General features: G+C 41.8%; 1 protein-coding gene across 4 annotated transcripts in view; it reads right to left on the bottom strand.

The window, feature by feature from the left end:
* Positions 1–17,865, bottom strand: part of APLP2 (amyloid beta precursor like protein 2) — an 87,100-nt gene that overhangs the window by 22,992 nt on the left and 46,243 nt on the right. For all 4 annotated transcript variants that reach the window (XM_058687319.1, XM_058687321.1, XM_058687322.1 and 1 more), the window contains exons 2-5: positions 14,595–14,768; positions 13,602–13,725; positions 1,675–1,787; positions 43–239 (exon numbers count right to left, since the gene is read on the bottom strand). In XM_058687319.1, coding sequence (XP_058543302.1) covers positions 43–239; positions 1,675–1,787; positions 13,602–13,725; positions 14,595–14,768 — 608 coding nt within the window. The remainder of the gene's footprint in view (positions 1–42; positions 240–1,674; positions 1,788–13,601; positions 13,726–14,594; positions 14,769–17,865) is intronic.

The following is a 17,865-nucleotide window of genomic DNA, read 5'->3' as shown; positions in this document are numbered from 1 at the left end:
CCACCAGCAAAACAATCGCACAGGTGTAGAAGAAGAATTTACCTTTTGTAAATATCATAGTCTTCCTCTTCATCCTCTTCCTCTTCTTCCTCCTCATCCTCCTCCTCTTCTTTTGACACAGTCGATTCAATAGTCTTTGTCTGAGGGCAGCACACATATTCAGTGCCATGAAACTGGTCTACCCCACACGGCAGCAGCATGCCATAGCGATATAAGGTCATCCCCTCAGTCAGACAGGCCTAAAAGAAACCCACAGATCCAACATCAGAACATTAATAAATTTGGTCAAATAGTCCCCCATCACTAGCTTCATCCAAAAGAAACCTCTATCGGCGCCTGGGTGGCTCAGTTGGTTGAGTGTCCAGCTTCAGCTCAGGTCATGATCTTGCTGTCCGTGGGCTCAAGCCTCACGTCAGGCTCTGTGCTGACAGCTCGGAGCCAGGAGCCTGCTTCGGATTCTGTGTCTCCCTCTGTCTCTGACCCTCCCCTGTTCATGTTCTGTCTCTGTCTCAAAAATAAAAATATTATAAAAAATAATAATAAAAAAACAAAAGAAACCCCTATCAAATCACTATGTAAAGCATTCTCTCACAGACACACAAATTATCTGTCAACAAGTTGTGATGCTATTATTTTAAGAAGATTTACAAATTTTGTTTAACTTGCAATGGAGAATCATCATCTGGGCCAGAAACAACAAAAGCCCACAGTTAGAAAAAAACTGAGGAAAAGGGAGCTCTTCTAGTACTTATCAATGCCGGCTAAAGGCGGTCAGTGATAATTTACATTCCTCACTGTGAGGGCACTGTGTCAGAATCTGACCAAAGAAACTGACTAGAGATCCAACTTAACCACAGAAGACAAGCATAAGAAAGGGTACTTTTCCTCACTGGAAAAATGAAATGGCATCCAATCCTATGAGGATACATGTCAAGACATAGATTTCCTAGAATTGGCTATTTTTACCCTAAGGCCCTAAGGCTTGGGATGGCCTCCTTGGAAATCCCACGGACAGCATCCTTGCTTAACAATCTTTTCAACATCCTTAACTTTAGGAGCTGGATTGTCAACACTGTATTTCTCAATAAAAATATCCTCCCAAATATTTTTATTTAAAAAAAATTTTTTTTAATTTTAATGCTTATTTATTTTTGAGAGAGACAGAGTATGAGTGGGGGAGGTGCAGAGACAGAGGGAGACACAGAATCCAAAGCAGGCTCCAGGCTCTGAGCTGTCAGCAGGGGCTTGAACTCATGAACCACGAGATCATGACCTGAGCCGCAGTCAGACGCTTAACCGACTGAGCCACCCAGCCACCCCTAAAAAAATTTTTTTTAAGTTTGAGAGAGAGAGACAGCATGTGTGAGTGGGGGAGGGGCAGAGAGAGGGGGGAGAGAGAATCCCAAGTTGGCTCCACACTGTCCACACAGAGCCTGAAGCGGGGCTTGAACTCATGAACCATGAGATCATGATCTGAGCCAAAACCAAAAGTCAAAGGCTTAACCATCTGAGCCACCCAGGTGCCCCCAAATATTTTTAACTTAGAAGATACAAGTAATTGCAAACTTTGAAGAGGGAAAATAAAAGCAATTTAAAATCATGAGGAGGTTTGGAAAAAAATGTTACTTTCTTTCTCTCTTAACAAGGAAAACAACACATGATCCATTCTTTTACCTCTTTAACTACAGTGTGCCAATGCTGGTGATTCTCGCACACCTCCATCCGCTCTTTGTGGAAAAACTGGCACTTTTCTGGAACGAGTAGAACATCACTTACGAATTCACCCACTGGAAAAGAGAAAGCATTGTTATAAGCAAATCTGATCATGATTTGAGGTAGAAAGGACCCTCGCTGCAGATCAGGGCAGCTACACAGTCAGGTGTGCACAGGAGCAGTCTCTAATTTATGTAAGTTGATGTACCTCTCTCATCTTCAAAGGTCAGCTGGATGTTACAGCTCCAGGTAAAGCAGCTACAAGAGCTCAACATCCTGTTCAGGTCATGATGCCTGGGACTTTCCTCACTCTTCCTGGACTCCAATCCCTTATAGTCCAATTGCAGGGCTATCAGAATACAGGAGGGGTGGAACAGGAATGGGAATTCCCCCCCACCCCCCAATTCCATGATCTCAAATGCACACAGATACTCCCCACGACCTTTGAGTTCACATTAATTAATATTCCTAGCCTCCTACATCCCTATTTCTGCCCACATTATTTCTAACAACAATATCCCCAAGAAACTAAGACCAGGTGTTCCTTTGAAGTACAGATAAATCTTACTTTGGTCCTTTTGTGTACCTAAAAACATGTAGCTCTAAGACAAAGCACCACTGATTCAGGGAAGACTCATCGATAGAAGGGAATGGGTGCCTTTGCAATCCAAAACTCTGGCAGACGCTACTTTAAGCGGGTGACCAGCTTAACATCACCAACAGTGACAAGCTGATATATGTGATGTCCTAAGAAGAAAATCTCACTGGGGCACCTGGGTGGCTCAGTCGGTGGAGTGTCCAACTCTTGACTTTGGCTCAGGTTGTTGTCTCACGGTTCTTGTGTTTGAGCCCCACATCAGGTCTGCACTGACAGTGCATACCCTGCTTGGGATTCTCGGTCTCCCCCCCTTCTCTGCCCTTCCCTTGCTCACGTTCTCTCTCTCTCTCTCTCTCTTTCAAAAATAAATAAACATTAAAAAAAAAAGAAAATATCACTACACAGTCTTTCTGCCAAAAATATGTTATTTGAATCTAATCATGATAAAACAGTAAGACAAATTCAAATTCAGGGATATATTTAAACAAATGGCCTAAACTAAAAAAATACCATTGTTGTGAAAGATTTAAAAAAAAAAGTTGATTGGGGAACTGTTGCAGACCAAATGCAATAGGTCAATCCTTTTTAAAGGAAAGCTATAAAGGACACTATTTGGATAGTTAGAGAGAAATTGCCCAAAGTGTGATTACTGTATCGTAGTTATGTTAGAGAATATCCTTGCTCTTAGGAGAAACAAGCTGAATATTTAGAAGTAAATTTTCACAATGTCCCAACTTACTTTCAAAGGGTGTAATAACAACAATAAAAGATACGTAAGATGCACACACACACACACACACACACACACACAGAGAAGACAAAATCAGAGAACCCAGGTAAAGAGTACAGAAGTATTCACGGTTACATTTTTTTCTATAGGTCTAAAACTTTTCAAAAATAAAAAGCTGTGAGGAAAATATACATAGTTGTTTAAAAAACAGATGATCTTTTAGAAATACACACTGAAATATTTACAGGAAAAAAAATATTATCTGTGATGTGTTTCCAAATAATCAAGAGTAGGTGGGTGGGATTGTCCACAGACAACGTAAAAGGGGCTCATGAACTAATGATTGCTGCATAGCTGGCCAATGGGTACATAAGGGTTAACAGTATTATTTTTCTCTTTTGGGCATGTTTGTACATTCCATAATAAAAAGTTAAAAATTCATGTATCTCTGGGGCGCCTGGCTGGCTTAGTCAGTAGAGCATGTGATGACTCTTGATTTCAAGGTCGTGAGTTCAAGCCCCACGTGGGGCATAGAGCTAAAATTAAAAAAAAAAAATTCATATATCACGGGAGCATCACCCAGAGATTCTGATTCAGTAAGTCTAAGGTAGGATTCAGTAATTTTCATTGAACAAGCATTCCAGGAGATTCTGATGCATCACCAATATGCTCCATACAGGGTCTAAGTGGAGGAAAACAAAGAGAGGGAGAGAGGTGTGTGCTTAGTTCAGGAAGAGATGTAGTAAGTGGAGGCAAGGGAAAGGAAGCAGGCAGGCTAACCTCTGAGATTCTCTTTTCTTTTTTTAAAGAAGGAAGCATAGAATATGAAAGTAATCTGGCCTGAGAAAGGTCGTAGGGCTTTGACCTTAATGCAAAGTCTGTGTAGACCCCCCCCCCCCCCCCAAGCTCATCATCATGGCCTGGTTCTCCAGGACCCCTCAGCCTCGGGCCTCAGTCTATGGGCACTGTACAAGTCAATCCTTCCGTGACCCATGTGACAAGTGGAAGGAGTCCTTAATCTACTTTAAGGGGGAAGATGTGCTGTGACATTACGCTGGGGCAGTAAAAACAGCCTCCCCACTTCAGAACTTTACACAGGGTAGTGACGTTTCACACCACTATTAGTACAGGGAATTTGGAAGCCAATTTCCTCATGCAGGAACACAAAGTAAGTTAGACATAGTGTTGCCTTGAGGCCCTAAAGGCTCTAGGGAGCTAGAACATGTACACTTTTTCCATCAACTAGACACAATGCTTAAAAAATCCAAAATCCTCATGATAAAAGAGGATGTGCCTCTACTAGAAGAAACAATCTTGATATTCAACCAAGTAGAAATTACTTAAACCCTGACACCCAACCACCAACTCATATTGTATTAATGTGATTATGCTGTATTGACTAGGCAATTTTATACTTAGTTTATGACAAAAAGCAACAAAAGAGTGTATTAATGAACAGTGTGTATAGGGTTAAATGCCAGGGTTCTATTTCAGCACCATCATTATCAGCAGAATGGTTTTAGGCATAAAGAAGGTTAACTTACTTATTAACCTTTCTGTGCCTCGATTTCCTTATCCTGTGTGATGATAAATGACATAATATAATACAACACCTGAAAAGCTTAGAGCTGATTCTGGTACACAGTAAGCACTAAGCAGTATGCAAGTGTGCTATTTCTAATTACTGATGGTAATGTTGGTGAGTCTTGAGCTGAGTAACTAGTTTTATATAAAGCAAACTATATATACAACCACAGTTATCATACAGAAATCTACAATTTGTTAAAACATCAATTTTATGTTTACAATTGCAACATCAGAAAAACATTTAAAACAGCAATTTTAGAGGCACCTAGGTGGCTCAGTCAATTAAGGGCCCAACTCTTGATTTGGCTCAGGGCATGATCTCACAGTTCATGGGTTCAAGCCCCATGTCCAGCTCTGTGCTGAGAGCGTGCAGTCTGCCTGGGACTCTCTCTCGCTCTCTCTTCTCTCTTTCCCCCTGCCCCTTATCCTCAGCTCGTGCTCTTTCTCTCTCAAAATAAGTATTTTTTTTTAAACCCAGCAATTTTATTACTATATATCTAGTCTACAGAGGTAATAAACAAACCGGGTTTTTAAAAAATACAGTGGGGGGCACCCGGGTGGCTCAGTAGGTTGAGCATCAATCTTTGTCATGACCTCATGGTTCGTAGGCCTGAGTCCCACATCAGGCTCACTGCTGTCAGCCTGTCAGCACAAAGCCCACTTTGGATCCTCTGTCCCTCTCTCTCTGCCCCTCCCCCGCTGGCACTCCCCTAAAAATAAATAAATATTTTAAAAATCAATAAAAAACAGTGGAAAAAATACTAACAGAAATAAACATACAGTGGAATATTATATATTGAGTTAAAATGAATGAAATCTACTTGGATCACACATTAGATACACCCCAAAATGATGTCAAGTAAAAGCAAGTTGTAAAAGTGATGTCAGGTACAGAATGATACCATTTATGTAAGCTTAAAAACACAAAAACAAATGGTTTATAGAAACATCTGTATACAGCAAAAGTATAAAAACATGCGTGAGACAGAGGGAAGCCGGGGATGGGTGGGTGGGTGAAACAGGGGATGGGGATTAACAGCACACTTATCATGATGAGCACTGAGTCAGGTACAGAAGTGCTGAGTCACTACACTGTACACCTGAAACCAACATAACATTGCACGTTACCTACACTGGAATTAAAATTTAAAAATTAATGAGAAAGAAAAGTAGCTACTGAAACTTGGGTTCTTTCCCCCAAAAACAAAAGCATGCGTGAGAATAATACATGCCAACAAGTGGGTAGTGGCTACCTTGAGAACAAGGGAGGGAGTGAGGGAGGGCAAGAGGAAGGAAAAGGGAAGAAAGGATGGGGCTTTGAAACATTTACTCCCTCTATGACAAAATAAGGTGTGGATGAAGCAGACCTGGCAAGCTGTTGAAGAACTTAAATCAGGATGATGAGTACTGAGTCATCATCATATTTTACCTTTTCAGTATCCTTCAAACGCTGTATTTCAGAAAGAAGTTTAAAATCAAAACTTTTAAAATGTCAGTAATTCAATAATTAACTCCATGCTACACAGTAAAATTAAATGCTACCAACCCTTAGCTATCCCATGACTGACTCGATCTGTCTGACCTCTGAAAACCAGAAGAGAATTAACACCACTGAAATTGGACCAGGAACTAAAACGTAAAAATAAAACAAAACAAAAGAATACTCTTTAACAACTGCAATTCCAACAACACACTCTAAGGAAATAATTAAGCAAGTAAAACAAAGATATTCATTGCTGTGTTGTTAATATCAAACACTGAAACCAACTTAGATGCCCATCAATCAGGAATTAAATGATGGTAGTTACATACAACGGAATACCATCAGGTCACAGGAAATATGGTTTACGTTTATATTTAACATGGAAAAACTTCCATAGTGGTTAAATAATTTTAAAAAGAAAGAAAGAAAGAAACATACTCCATATCCCTAACATTCCTCCTTCACCCTGGTTAACTCCTTAAGGGTAAGTCTATACAAATATAGGCAAAGAACCATACAGATATGTTGATATATCTCCATAAGAACAGCACATAATAGATGTTTAAATCTAAATATTAAAAAAAAAATTCAAAAAACAAGGCAGCATATGTAGTATGATCTCTTTTAGGAAGAAAAAAATGCATTTAAAAATACACATATTTCTGTATGTGTCCAAAGAAAAAAGTCTTGTCTATATACCCCAAAATGTTAATCATGGTGTAGAAACTGGAAATTATTTTTGCTTCCCCCACGTTCTTTTATTGGAAAATAAACTTATTAAGCATGTAAACTAAAGAGGAACACATTTCAATCCCAACATTTGTTTTCTGGCATTTTCACTATTACTTTTTTTTTGCCTTTACTACATTTATCAGAAGCTTCTAAGAAAAAAAAAAACTGACTTAGGCAGGTCAATATTACTGTTTTATAGACAAACACTGAAAATGGTTTGGTCTCAGTTTAGAATTTTACCGAAGTTTGTTAACAATCTTCAATTTAGTCAGTTAGGTTGTAATAGATAATGGCCACAATTTCGCAAGTCACGGGACACAGAAGGTTATAGAGTTTTCGCTATTTAAAAAGCTGAGGAATGAATATGGCAATTTAACAAAACCTAAATCTACAGGATTTCACTTAAGCTGCATTTATGATCTATCTTCAACCCCCATCCATTCCCTAGGATTGTTTCTTTTCCATATCACGTCCATCCATCAAGGCCATGATAGCCATCAGGTTTTAGAGCTCTTCCAGAGTTACTGAAATTCCTTTCAAAAATAACAAAGGTTGTTATTCCCTACTTGGGGAAGCCCTCAGCAGCACCAACATTCACACACAGTTTTTAAAAACCTACTGCAAAAGTACTCTACAGCTGCGAACAGCTGGAAGACCGTTTCAGTTATGGGGCTCATGGAAGTGGTAACCAGGTGGGAGAAGATAGCCTTCTGTCATGAGAGGGAGCCCAGAGAATCAACCTGACCACCCACTGCAATTTCCCGTGAGGTATAGCAGCCATCCCTAGATGTCCCTGAGGTCAATAGGGCTCTGATATTAAAGACCCAAGATAATTCTCGCAAGCGAAAACACACAAGGGTCCATGCTGGGAACAGGGCAAACGTGAATTCAAAGGTAGAAGCTGCCTTGCAAGCAGACACCTGCAATGGGCAAGTGAGAGACCATGGTGCACCATTGCTGAAGATGGCCCCCAAAGCCTCTGAGAATGAGAACTGTCTTTGGCAGTGCTCACATCACAGTAACGCTCTGTCCAGATCTCCATCCAAAAATAACCCAAAACAAAAACAGTCACGGGCTTACAAAGCCCTCTTCTTTTGGTGTAGAAGCCAGCCTACAGATAAATGTCAGAGATGACTAACACCTTCCCCCAAAATACCAGCAGTTTCACTTCTTCACACATCACCAACTCTGTCCTACTTGGAACATCCTATCTACGTACCTACCTACCTACCCACCCACCTAAAATGTTAGAGATAAACAGGAGTCGATTAGTAGTAACCTATGATATAAGGTCATTTTGAAGAGAGAGAAGACTGAACTGACACAGCAGGTTCAAAGTCACACTGATGGGTGGTTAAGCATCAGAAGAGGGCAGAGCTGAGTGACATGAACACAGACGCGGGTGGGCAGTGCGACACCAGGTGATGCAACCACTACTTAGCAACCTGAATTCATTCTCAAGCTGCTTTCCAAGCATGGTAATCAGGACACATCCCTCTTCCCTCAACCGAGCAAAAACAATGACAGACAAAACTGGTGCCTGAGGACACAGGTAAGGACACTAGAATATCCAAGCCAATTAACACAGGCAACCCAACCACTATAGACAAATCCTGTTCCCAGTTTCCATTTCCACACCTTCTGGTCTATCTACCTGCGATTTAGGTTTACTAGGCAGTACTATGTTGTTTTTCTTTTCTTAAGTAAGCTCTGTGCCCAATGTGGGGCTTGAGCCCACAACTCTGAGGTCAACAGTTGCATGCTCCACTGATGGAGCCGACCAGGTGCCCCATTAGGCAATATTATCTTAAAGGGGGGTCCTAGGGCTGAGGCTAACCATACTACTACATCACTTTACTCCAACATGTGGTATTCATCTTAACACGTACAAAGGCAGCTACTGTAGTTACTTCTGGTGAATAAAATGCACAGAACTCTTACTTTTAACTGTATCCATTTTTAGTACAGTTTGTACGTTAAAAGAATTGTGTGTGGTTGTATAACTCACTGAATATACTATAAATCATTAAACTGTATACTTTTAAATGGGTGAATTACACAGAGTATGAATTATATCTCAACAAACTCGTTCAAAAAAAAAAAAAAAAAAAGTACGGGCACTTGGGTGGCTCAGTCAGTTAAGCACCCAGCTCTTGGTTTCAACTCAGCTTATGCTCTCCCAGTTTGTGTGATAAGCCCCAAGTTGGGCTTCATGCTGACAGTGCACAGCCTGCTTGGGATTCTCTGTCTCTCTCCCTCTCAAATAAATAAACTTTAAAGGCTTAAAAAGTTAAACTTAAATTACAAAAGCAGAGGTTGGGGCACCTGAGTGACACAGTTGCTTGAGCGTCTGACTCTTGATTTTGGCTCAGGTCATGATCTTAGGGTCAAGGGATCAGGCCCCGTGTTGGGCTCTGCACTCAGCATGAAGCCTGCTTGAGATTTTCTCTCTTCCTCTTCCCATTTGCTCCTCTCTCCCACTCTCTCTTTCTCCCTCTCTAAAATAAAAAAATTTAGGGGCGCCTGGGTGGCTCAGTCGGTTGAGCGTCTGACTTCGTTCAGCTCAGGTCATGATCTCGCGGTGAGTTCGAGCCCCACGTCGGGCCCTGTGTTGACAGCTCAGAGCCTGGAGCCTGCTTCAGATTCTGTGTCTCCCTCTCTCTCTCTCTGCCCCTCCCCCACTCATACTCTGCCCCTCTCTCTGTCAAAAATAAATAAATGTTACAAAAATTTAAATAAATTTAAAAAGTGGAGACTGATCATTTACAGAAAATACTGAGTAAGTAAATATAGTGAGGATAATGGAACTGAAGACATCAGTATGAGCTAATGTTTTTAATATACACATGTAGCTACAGAAATATATGTTTATGTGTGCATGTATTCCTATATACATGCATGTATTTTTTTAAGTTTTATTTATTTGAGAGAGACACAGACAGTGCAAGTGGGAGAAGGACAGGGCGGGCGTGGGGGAGGGAGAAAGAGAATACCAAGAAGACTTTGAGCTCAAACTGTGACCTGAGCCAAAACCAAGAGTCGGATGCTTAACTGACTGAACCACCTAGGCACCCCAACGTGTGTTTCTTGGCTCTGTCCGAGTGGGCCTAGAAGCAACAACATCCCAGACCAGTAAGTACACATAATGCCCAGACTTGGTTTCTAAACACCATTCTCCACTGAAAGAAACCAGGGCTTCCTGGAGAAATGGCAGATTCCAGGGGTAGAGTCAGGAAGACACAGGATCAGCCTAGAGCATCTTTTTGTCAAATCTGGACAAGTGCTTAAGGAAATAAGTGAATGCCAACACCATCTTAGCCAGGGGATAAATGTTATCATGGGTAATGGAACTGACATCGTGCAACTCCTAATGTTATGCTGCAAGAAGAATACATGTACGGTAGTCCCCTCAAAAATGTGTAAATCAAAAGGTCATAAGACAAACCCGAATTGCAAGGCATTTCCACAAAGTAATTTGTACTCTTTAAAAAAGTCAAGGTCATGAAAGACGAGAAGAGACTAAATACAATGTGTGATCTTGAATCAAATCCCGGTATTATTGGAACAAAAGGTGAAACCTGAACAGGGTCTACAGATTAGATTTGGATCAATAATAGTTTCCCAATTTTGATGATGTGTTCATATAGAAGAATGTCCTTGTTTCTAAAAAATCTATATTGAAGTACTAAGGGATAAAAAGACACCAACTTATGGGGCGCCTGGGTGGCTCAGTCGGTTAAGTGTCCGACTTCAGCTCAGGTCACGATCTCACACTCCGTGGGTTCGAGCCCCATGTCGGGCTCTGGGCCGATGGCTCAGAGCCTGGAGCCTGCTTCCGATTCTGTGTCTCCCTCTCTCTCTGCCCCGCCCCCCCCCCCCCCCCCCCGCCCCGTTCATGCTCTGTCTCTCTCTGTCTCAAAAATAAATAAACGTTAAAAAAAAAAAAGAAAGAAAAAGACACCAACTTAAATGATTCAAAACACAAAAACTCAGTAATGGGGGGGGTAAGGGTTGGGGGTACTGTGAGAGTGAATAAGGTTAATTTTACCATATTAGTCAAATGGTACAGGTGGAAAATCTGAAATCTGAGGAAATAGTGTACAGGAACTCTTTGTACTATTTTTCTAACCATTTTGTAAACTTAAAACTATTTTAAAACTACCTTTTTTTTGTTTATTTTTTTGAGAGAAGGGGGGTGAGGGAGGGAGCATGGTCTCTGTGCGGACAGCAGACAGCCCGATGTGGGGCTTGAGCTGTGAGATCATGGCCTGAGCTGAAGTTAGACACTTAACCACTTGAGTGACCCAGGTGCCCCTAAATTATTTTTAATTTTAAAAGGCAAAAGCAACTCTAAAAGACTATCACCAAAATGCTTTCTAAGGAGTCTATGGAAGGGCACGTGGGTGGCTCAGTCGGTTAAGCATCTGATTCTTGATTTTGGCTCAGGTCATGATTTCACGGTTTTGTGGGTTTGAGCCCCACATTGGGCTCTGTGCTGGCAGCAGGAAGCCTGCTTGGGATTCTCTGTGTCCCTTGCTCTCTACCCCTCCCCCACTCATGCTCTCTTCCTCTCCCTTTCTTTCTCAAAAACAAACTTTTTTTTTTTTTAAAGTGTATCCTATGTTCTAGACATTGTCACGGTACTGGAGGACAGAGAAGACTAAATAAAGCAGGGTCGGTGGTTTCACTGTGCTTACAGCGAAGTTGGAGAAAGATACAGAAACAGATCGTCACTGGACAGGGTGATGGATGCAATGGCAACATTGGGAGAATTTCAGAAATCTGCAAGTCTGGAGAGAAAACATAACTATGAGGAAAAGATTTCTTTAAGGGAAGCAGCCCCTGAAATAAGTGTTGAAGGAAGAACTCCCCTAGCAGGGGAAGTAGAGGAAAGGCATTCCAACAATGAGACCCGGACGGTGGGTGGCCAGGAGCTGCAAGATGTCAATGTTGTTGGGTGGCTCACAGAGCAGACAATAGGGAAGGCCAAAGCAAGAGCCACATTATGGAGTTTTTACGCTAAGCAGGGCAGCTTAATGAAACCTTAGTTTTTACGTGAGGAAGAGCTACTACAGGCTTTGATGTGCGGGAAAGACAACTCAATCTTCATTTTAGGTCAGAGGGCAGCAGACCAGACAACAGAACTGAGAAGCACACGAGGCTGTTGTCCCAGTCCAGGCGGCAAAGGATGAACGGCTGAACTAGCGCAGCAGGAATCAGAAGGAAGAAAAGGATTATAAGCTAGATGTGTCCCGACCTTCAAGTAGCAGCACCCCGAGTGTCTCAGTAATATTTTCACAGCACTTCAAGGCCAAAAGAATACCCAAAGCTAGGTAGCTGGGTCCAACAACATAGTAAATCCTCGTGTCCTAACCCCTTAGCGCATGCCGGACGCTGCACGACTCTTCCAATGTTACAATCGACTGGACACCATCACCCTCGTCTCTTCTTCCCAGGTTATTCTGCTGTGATGCTGGCTCTTTAACACAGGAACCCCTGAGACAACGCTCTATAAAGATAGGAGGTCACTGAAAGGAATGGACTGACAGGATGTTGATACTGTAAATACCTCCAGTTCATGGGATGTCTGAAAGAGGTCTCCTTTGAAAAACCAAAACTATCCCACAATGCTCCACACTGTGTGAGTCTGCTGCAACGCCCTGGGGTGCCTCAGTGCACAGTTTGGGAACCACAGACTGAAGTCATATTGAAGGGGTAAGAATGAGGCTTGGAAAACTGACTGGATGTAGGGAGATAAAGGTCTCCCAGGTCTCAACTCAGAGTTCTGGGTAAGGACTGGAGCCAGCAAGTCATAAAGACACGTAGCAAGGGGAAGACCAGGCTGCAAAGTCTTCCGGGGTAATGGTGCAAAAGGAGGAAACCAATGCAAGTACTGCCTACCTACTGACTACAAATATTCAAAACTACACTCTTGCTTCATTTAGTTCCAGGGTTTGACAGGCAGCGAATGAAACCTCATACCCAGAGATCTCGGGGCCAAATGGATTGGAAGAACATCTCTCAGCTACACCACGCACAAGGCTTCCAGGCCTCACCCCATTGCATGACGCTGCACTGTAAAGTAAATGGTGTCCAGCACCCGCAATGCCCCCCTTTCTCCCTACTGGATACTTGACAACAGTAATTGCTGCATAAACACGGTCACTAAGGTGCCAACTCCTCCTTTGGTTGATTTGGATACATGTGAGAATGTATCAACACCAACACAAGGTCAGAAACACCTGTAGCAGTCACGGGCCCTTCAGAAAGGCAGGGGTGCATAGACAGCTAGGGGTCGCGTCTCTCGGAGACTACCACAAGTCCGGCCTGCCTAGCAATACAGGATCTTAGGACCTTGCAAAATATGTACAGGATGAAGTGAGAGGAACAGAAGACTCCATCCCTTGGGCTGTTCAGTACCACTCACTGCTATGATTACACAGCAGGAGATTCAAGCACTCACTGCAAGGCAAAGCTGGGAGGCCCTGAGGGCAGCACTCTCAGTGCCATGCAAAAGGCTCATCCTTAAAAGACTGAGGGTGCCCATGGTGAGGGAGGTAATAACCATCAAAGACAAGTCAACCATCAACACTAGAAGGCAATAAATATTCAAAAAAGAAGTCCCCCAATACATTCCTGTAGCCCTCAGCTTCTTAACAGATGTAGCTATTTCACTGTGAGGCAAGAGAAAATCAAATTTAAAAATGAGCAACCTCTACTTCCCAAGAAGCAACCACGATCACCTAAAGGACACTCACCAAGACACTTGAAAGGTATCACGATGTGACTCTTGCACTGCTTTTTGTCCCTTCGGCACCAATTGTCAACACTGACCGGCTCATTTGCTTCCATCACATTTGTGATCTGTAGCTCTGGATACATCTGCAAGGGAAAAGAAAACACACACAATAAATTGACTTTATCCATAATAAATGGACATTCATTTGCAAGTAAGGGTGTCTGCTACTCAGCGTCATCATTATCCTGTATAAATCTAAGCCTCCACTCCTGCTGCCCCTGGTTCTAACTGAAGAACTCAGCAAGTCAAAAGATACTGTAACTATTAGTTTTCTTTTGACAGGTAGATTTCTGATCACTTCTAATGCATTCTCTTTAAAAAAAAAAAAAAAGTCATCTTTATTTAAGGAAATACAAAAGCAGCAAGCTTTCAAGCCCAAAATAAATCGATGAGGTATCAAGCCCATTTGTAGGACGCATGTAAAGAGCTGAGAAGAAAAACATTTAAAGGGCAAGTCCATGGAAAGGTCTGTTGATGAGATTATAGAGTAATACTTCAATGCTGGCCCTCTGTGCTAGTCCTGGCAAGAAGTTAAAGCATCTCATAGCCCCTTCTAGGTCAAGTTCTGACTCAAGTCAGACCTGAGATTATCATTTACAATACTGGTGGCTTTCTATGAGCAAGTGGAGAGCACAAGATACACACATTTGACTTCATGTCCTCCCACACTGCAAGTGAGAAGCAAGAGAGCCGGGCTTTACTTGTGCGGGACCTGCCCAGCTCCTGCACTGTTCCCTCCTCAAGGAACCAAGAGCTCACAGCACACACAGGCAGAGCCTCTGACAAGCCTCAGTCGTGTCGTATATATTCAGAAAGAAAACGCCTGGCATTCCGTCATTGGCAATGTGATCTTAGGTCAAAAAGCAGAATGACAGAGTATCTATTTCTAAGGTAAGCAGTTTCAAGCATGACCCAGAAAAGAGCAGTTTTCACATTCTGGCACCACTCTTACCTCCTGACAGTACTGAAGAACTTCTTCTTTTGTTCCAAAGCAGCTCTTGGTGCCTGTTGGGTCAGGTTCCCATTTCCCAGTCTGAATGTTCACATGCATATTTAACTTCCCACAAAACATTGCAATTTGAGGCTCGGCGACAGCAAATCCTGTTCCGGCGTTGGCTGCAAGAGCCTGCCAAAAGGGAAAACATCCAGGTTTACTCCAAAACAGCTGACACAAAGGTAGAGTCATCCCATGGTTTGTGACAGAACTGATCTTTTAAAACTTCATTATTTACTATTTTTATCTTCATAAACAAAGCCCTTCCCCAGGAGTTAGGCCAGAAAAAACAATCATTGTTGGACTTACATGATCAAAGCAAAATGTCAATGGAAAAAAAATCTAACCCTCACTCCCCATCTGAGTACTTCGGAACTTGGGAACCTATAATCCAGCTGAAGACTGCTCTAATAGAAGCACACGTCTCACTTTTCATCTCTTAATAGATTAAACCACTATAGTAAAGGCTAAAGTTCCAGTAATTCACTCACACAACAAAATTTTGTTGAGCAGCTACTATCTTGCAAAGCAACATGCTAAATGCCTAGGACACAAGAGTGAGCAAAAACTTATGGTCCCTGCTCTCATGGGACTTACAGTTTAGTGCAAGAGTCCATACTCACACATACAAAAGTGTGATCACACTCCTAGATGTTGCACCAAGGGAAAGAACACAGTGCCAAACAGCATACAGAAAGGGAATTTAACTGAGGCTTGGGTATGGAGGTGGTCAGGGAAGTCTCCTGAAGACGGCAGCACTTCAGAGCATCATGTGGTGGGAACATAGACTGGAGGCAGACAGCAGTGAGAGAAGGGAGGGGAGGCATGCGGGGGCAAGGCTAGACAGTGTGCACACCAAGAAAGGACTTCCATCTTTATCCTGAGGTGCTGAGAGTTTTTGTTTTGTTTTTTTTTTTGCTTTCTTTCTTTATTTTTCTTTTCTTCTTTTTTTAATTTTTTAGCATTTATTTACAATTGAGAGACAGAGACAGAGCATGAGCATGGGAGAGACCGAGAGACAGGGAGACACAGAATCTGAAGCAGCTCCAGGCTCTGAGCTATCAACACAGAGCCCGATGCGGGGCTCAAACTCACAAACCGAGAGATCATGACCTGAGCTGAAGTCGGACACTTAACCAACTGAGCCAACCAGGTGCCCCTGCTTTCTTTATTTTGAGAGAGAGAGAGCAGGAGTGACCATGAGCAGGGATTAGACACAGAGAGAGGGAGACAGAGAATCCCAAGAGGGCTCTGCGCTGTTAGCACAGAGCTTGATGTGAGGCTCTAAATCACAAACCATGAGATCGTGACCCGAGCCAAAACCCGGGAGTTGGATGCTTAACTGACTGAGCCATCCAGGTGCCCCGAGATGCTGAGATGTTTCAAGCACAAAGTTAATACCGTCAGAATGGAGCTGTGATACTTTTTCTGGCTGCAGGATGGCAAAGAAATTTGGAGAAAGAGAAAGAGAGGGAGGGAGATTGGTACCTTGGGCTAAGGCAGTGCAGTGGAGAAACAGATTCAAGGTATCAGACAGCCCAACTGGTAAGCCTTGGTGACAGATTAGCTAGGGAGTCGAGGAAGACGATGTTAGGCATGGCTTCATTACTCAATGAGGGAATGGCGTCATTCACAGAAACAGAACACTAAAAGGGATTTCATGAACAATTTTATCTTATATTAGATAAAACAATCAATGACTCTACAGTCTTCCTTTGTCTTGTATCCTCTTTGTGAAAACATCACAGCCATTAACAGCTCACAAATTACAGGTGAGAAATAACTTTAGGCATGATGACAGTTAAGGCTTCTACTAAGTCTCCTGGTGCAGGAAAACCCCAGGGATCCTGGCATCTAGAAATATGCTAATATTGATGGTTGTATCCACAATGGAGTTTTGTGGTCTCCCCTAATGTAAAAGTACTTCCAAAATTTAAAAAAAAAAAAAAATTTTTTTTAAGTGTTAAAACTTGGCGGATAGGGTTAAGATTGTATGGTCTATCATGTTGCTCTTTTTAAAAAGAGCAATTAACATAAAATGGTTTTCCTATTAACAGAAAGGGTAGCTTTGCCTTTCATAATATATGGAAAATGTGTGCTTTCTAAGCAACTCTCATTTATTTGTGCTGATGGACTACAAAGACATTAATGGCCCTTCCAATCAGGAGACTACATTTGATTTTCAAATACATCATGACCTTTCTCCAGGAAAAGTTTACCATCCTCCATATATTTTGCTTACAAGCTTATTAAAATAAGCCCACTTTCTACCAGTACAGGAGAATGAAACACAAACACTTGTTGGATAGCTAGGAGAACACTAATTTGGGATGAAAATATTGCCAACATCAATCAGAGTTGAAAAAAACACCTCAAATCCAATGAAGAGAACAATTAGCAACTTTATTAAACAGAATTGATTATAGCCCTACTGTGACAAATAATCATTTATTAAAGTACAAGGCAGATCTATATATACCTGCCACATAACTGCATATGAAACTACAGGCTAAGAAGAAGAAAGAATATTTCAGGATAGCTGTGGAAAGGAACACACACTTATTTATAGGCAATACTCTAATGGTATTTTAATTCAAACCAATCACTAAAAGGTGTAAGGATGTATAAGACCAATGTGTTTATTTCTCACAGTGAGTTCAATATGTGTACCAAAATGCCTCTTCTATGGGCCATTCTTCTTTTGAGAGCCATATCTAAGGATTAAGGCTAGAATTTTCAATCACGATATGGAAGAAAATGGGTATGTACACATATAAAAGGGTTAATACAGAGACAAAGGCAAAGAAACCCCAGGGACACTTTTATCTCCCCAAACCAGAGTTTCCCTAAGTTCTTTTCTTCCTACTTCAAAGCCCAGACAGAAAGAAAATTGAGGAAGAATGATAAATATATAAGCAAGAAAGCCAAATCAATAAGTCAAAAGGAAAGTGTTTCCTAAACCTGCTATAATTGAACCACCACAGCTAAATCTAAAAAATGTTGAGCAAGAATTCATAAATTCTCTTTGGCTTTGCGTAATTTTTTTTTTAAGATTTTATTTTTAAGTAATTTCTGCACCCAGCATGGGGCTCGAACCCACAACCCCAAGGATCAAGAGTCTCCCGCACCGCTGACTGACCCCGCCAGGAGCCCCTGGCCTTGTATATTTTAACATTAAAAGCAGCTATTAAACAAACAGGATTTCGGGTGCCATAGAAGTACTGGGGGC

Source organism: Neofelis nebulosa, chromosome 10, assembly GCF_028018385.1.
Source record: "Neofelis nebulosa isolate mNeoNeb1 chromosome 10, mNeoNeb1.pri, whole genome shotgun sequence".
NCBI classification, from domain to species: domain Eukaryota; kingdom Metazoa; phylum Chordata; class Mammalia; order Carnivora; family Felidae; genus Neofelis; species Neofelis nebulosa.
The sequence above is the reverse complement of the archived record's forward strand: the minus strand, read 5'-3'. Positions and strand labels throughout refer to the sequence as shown.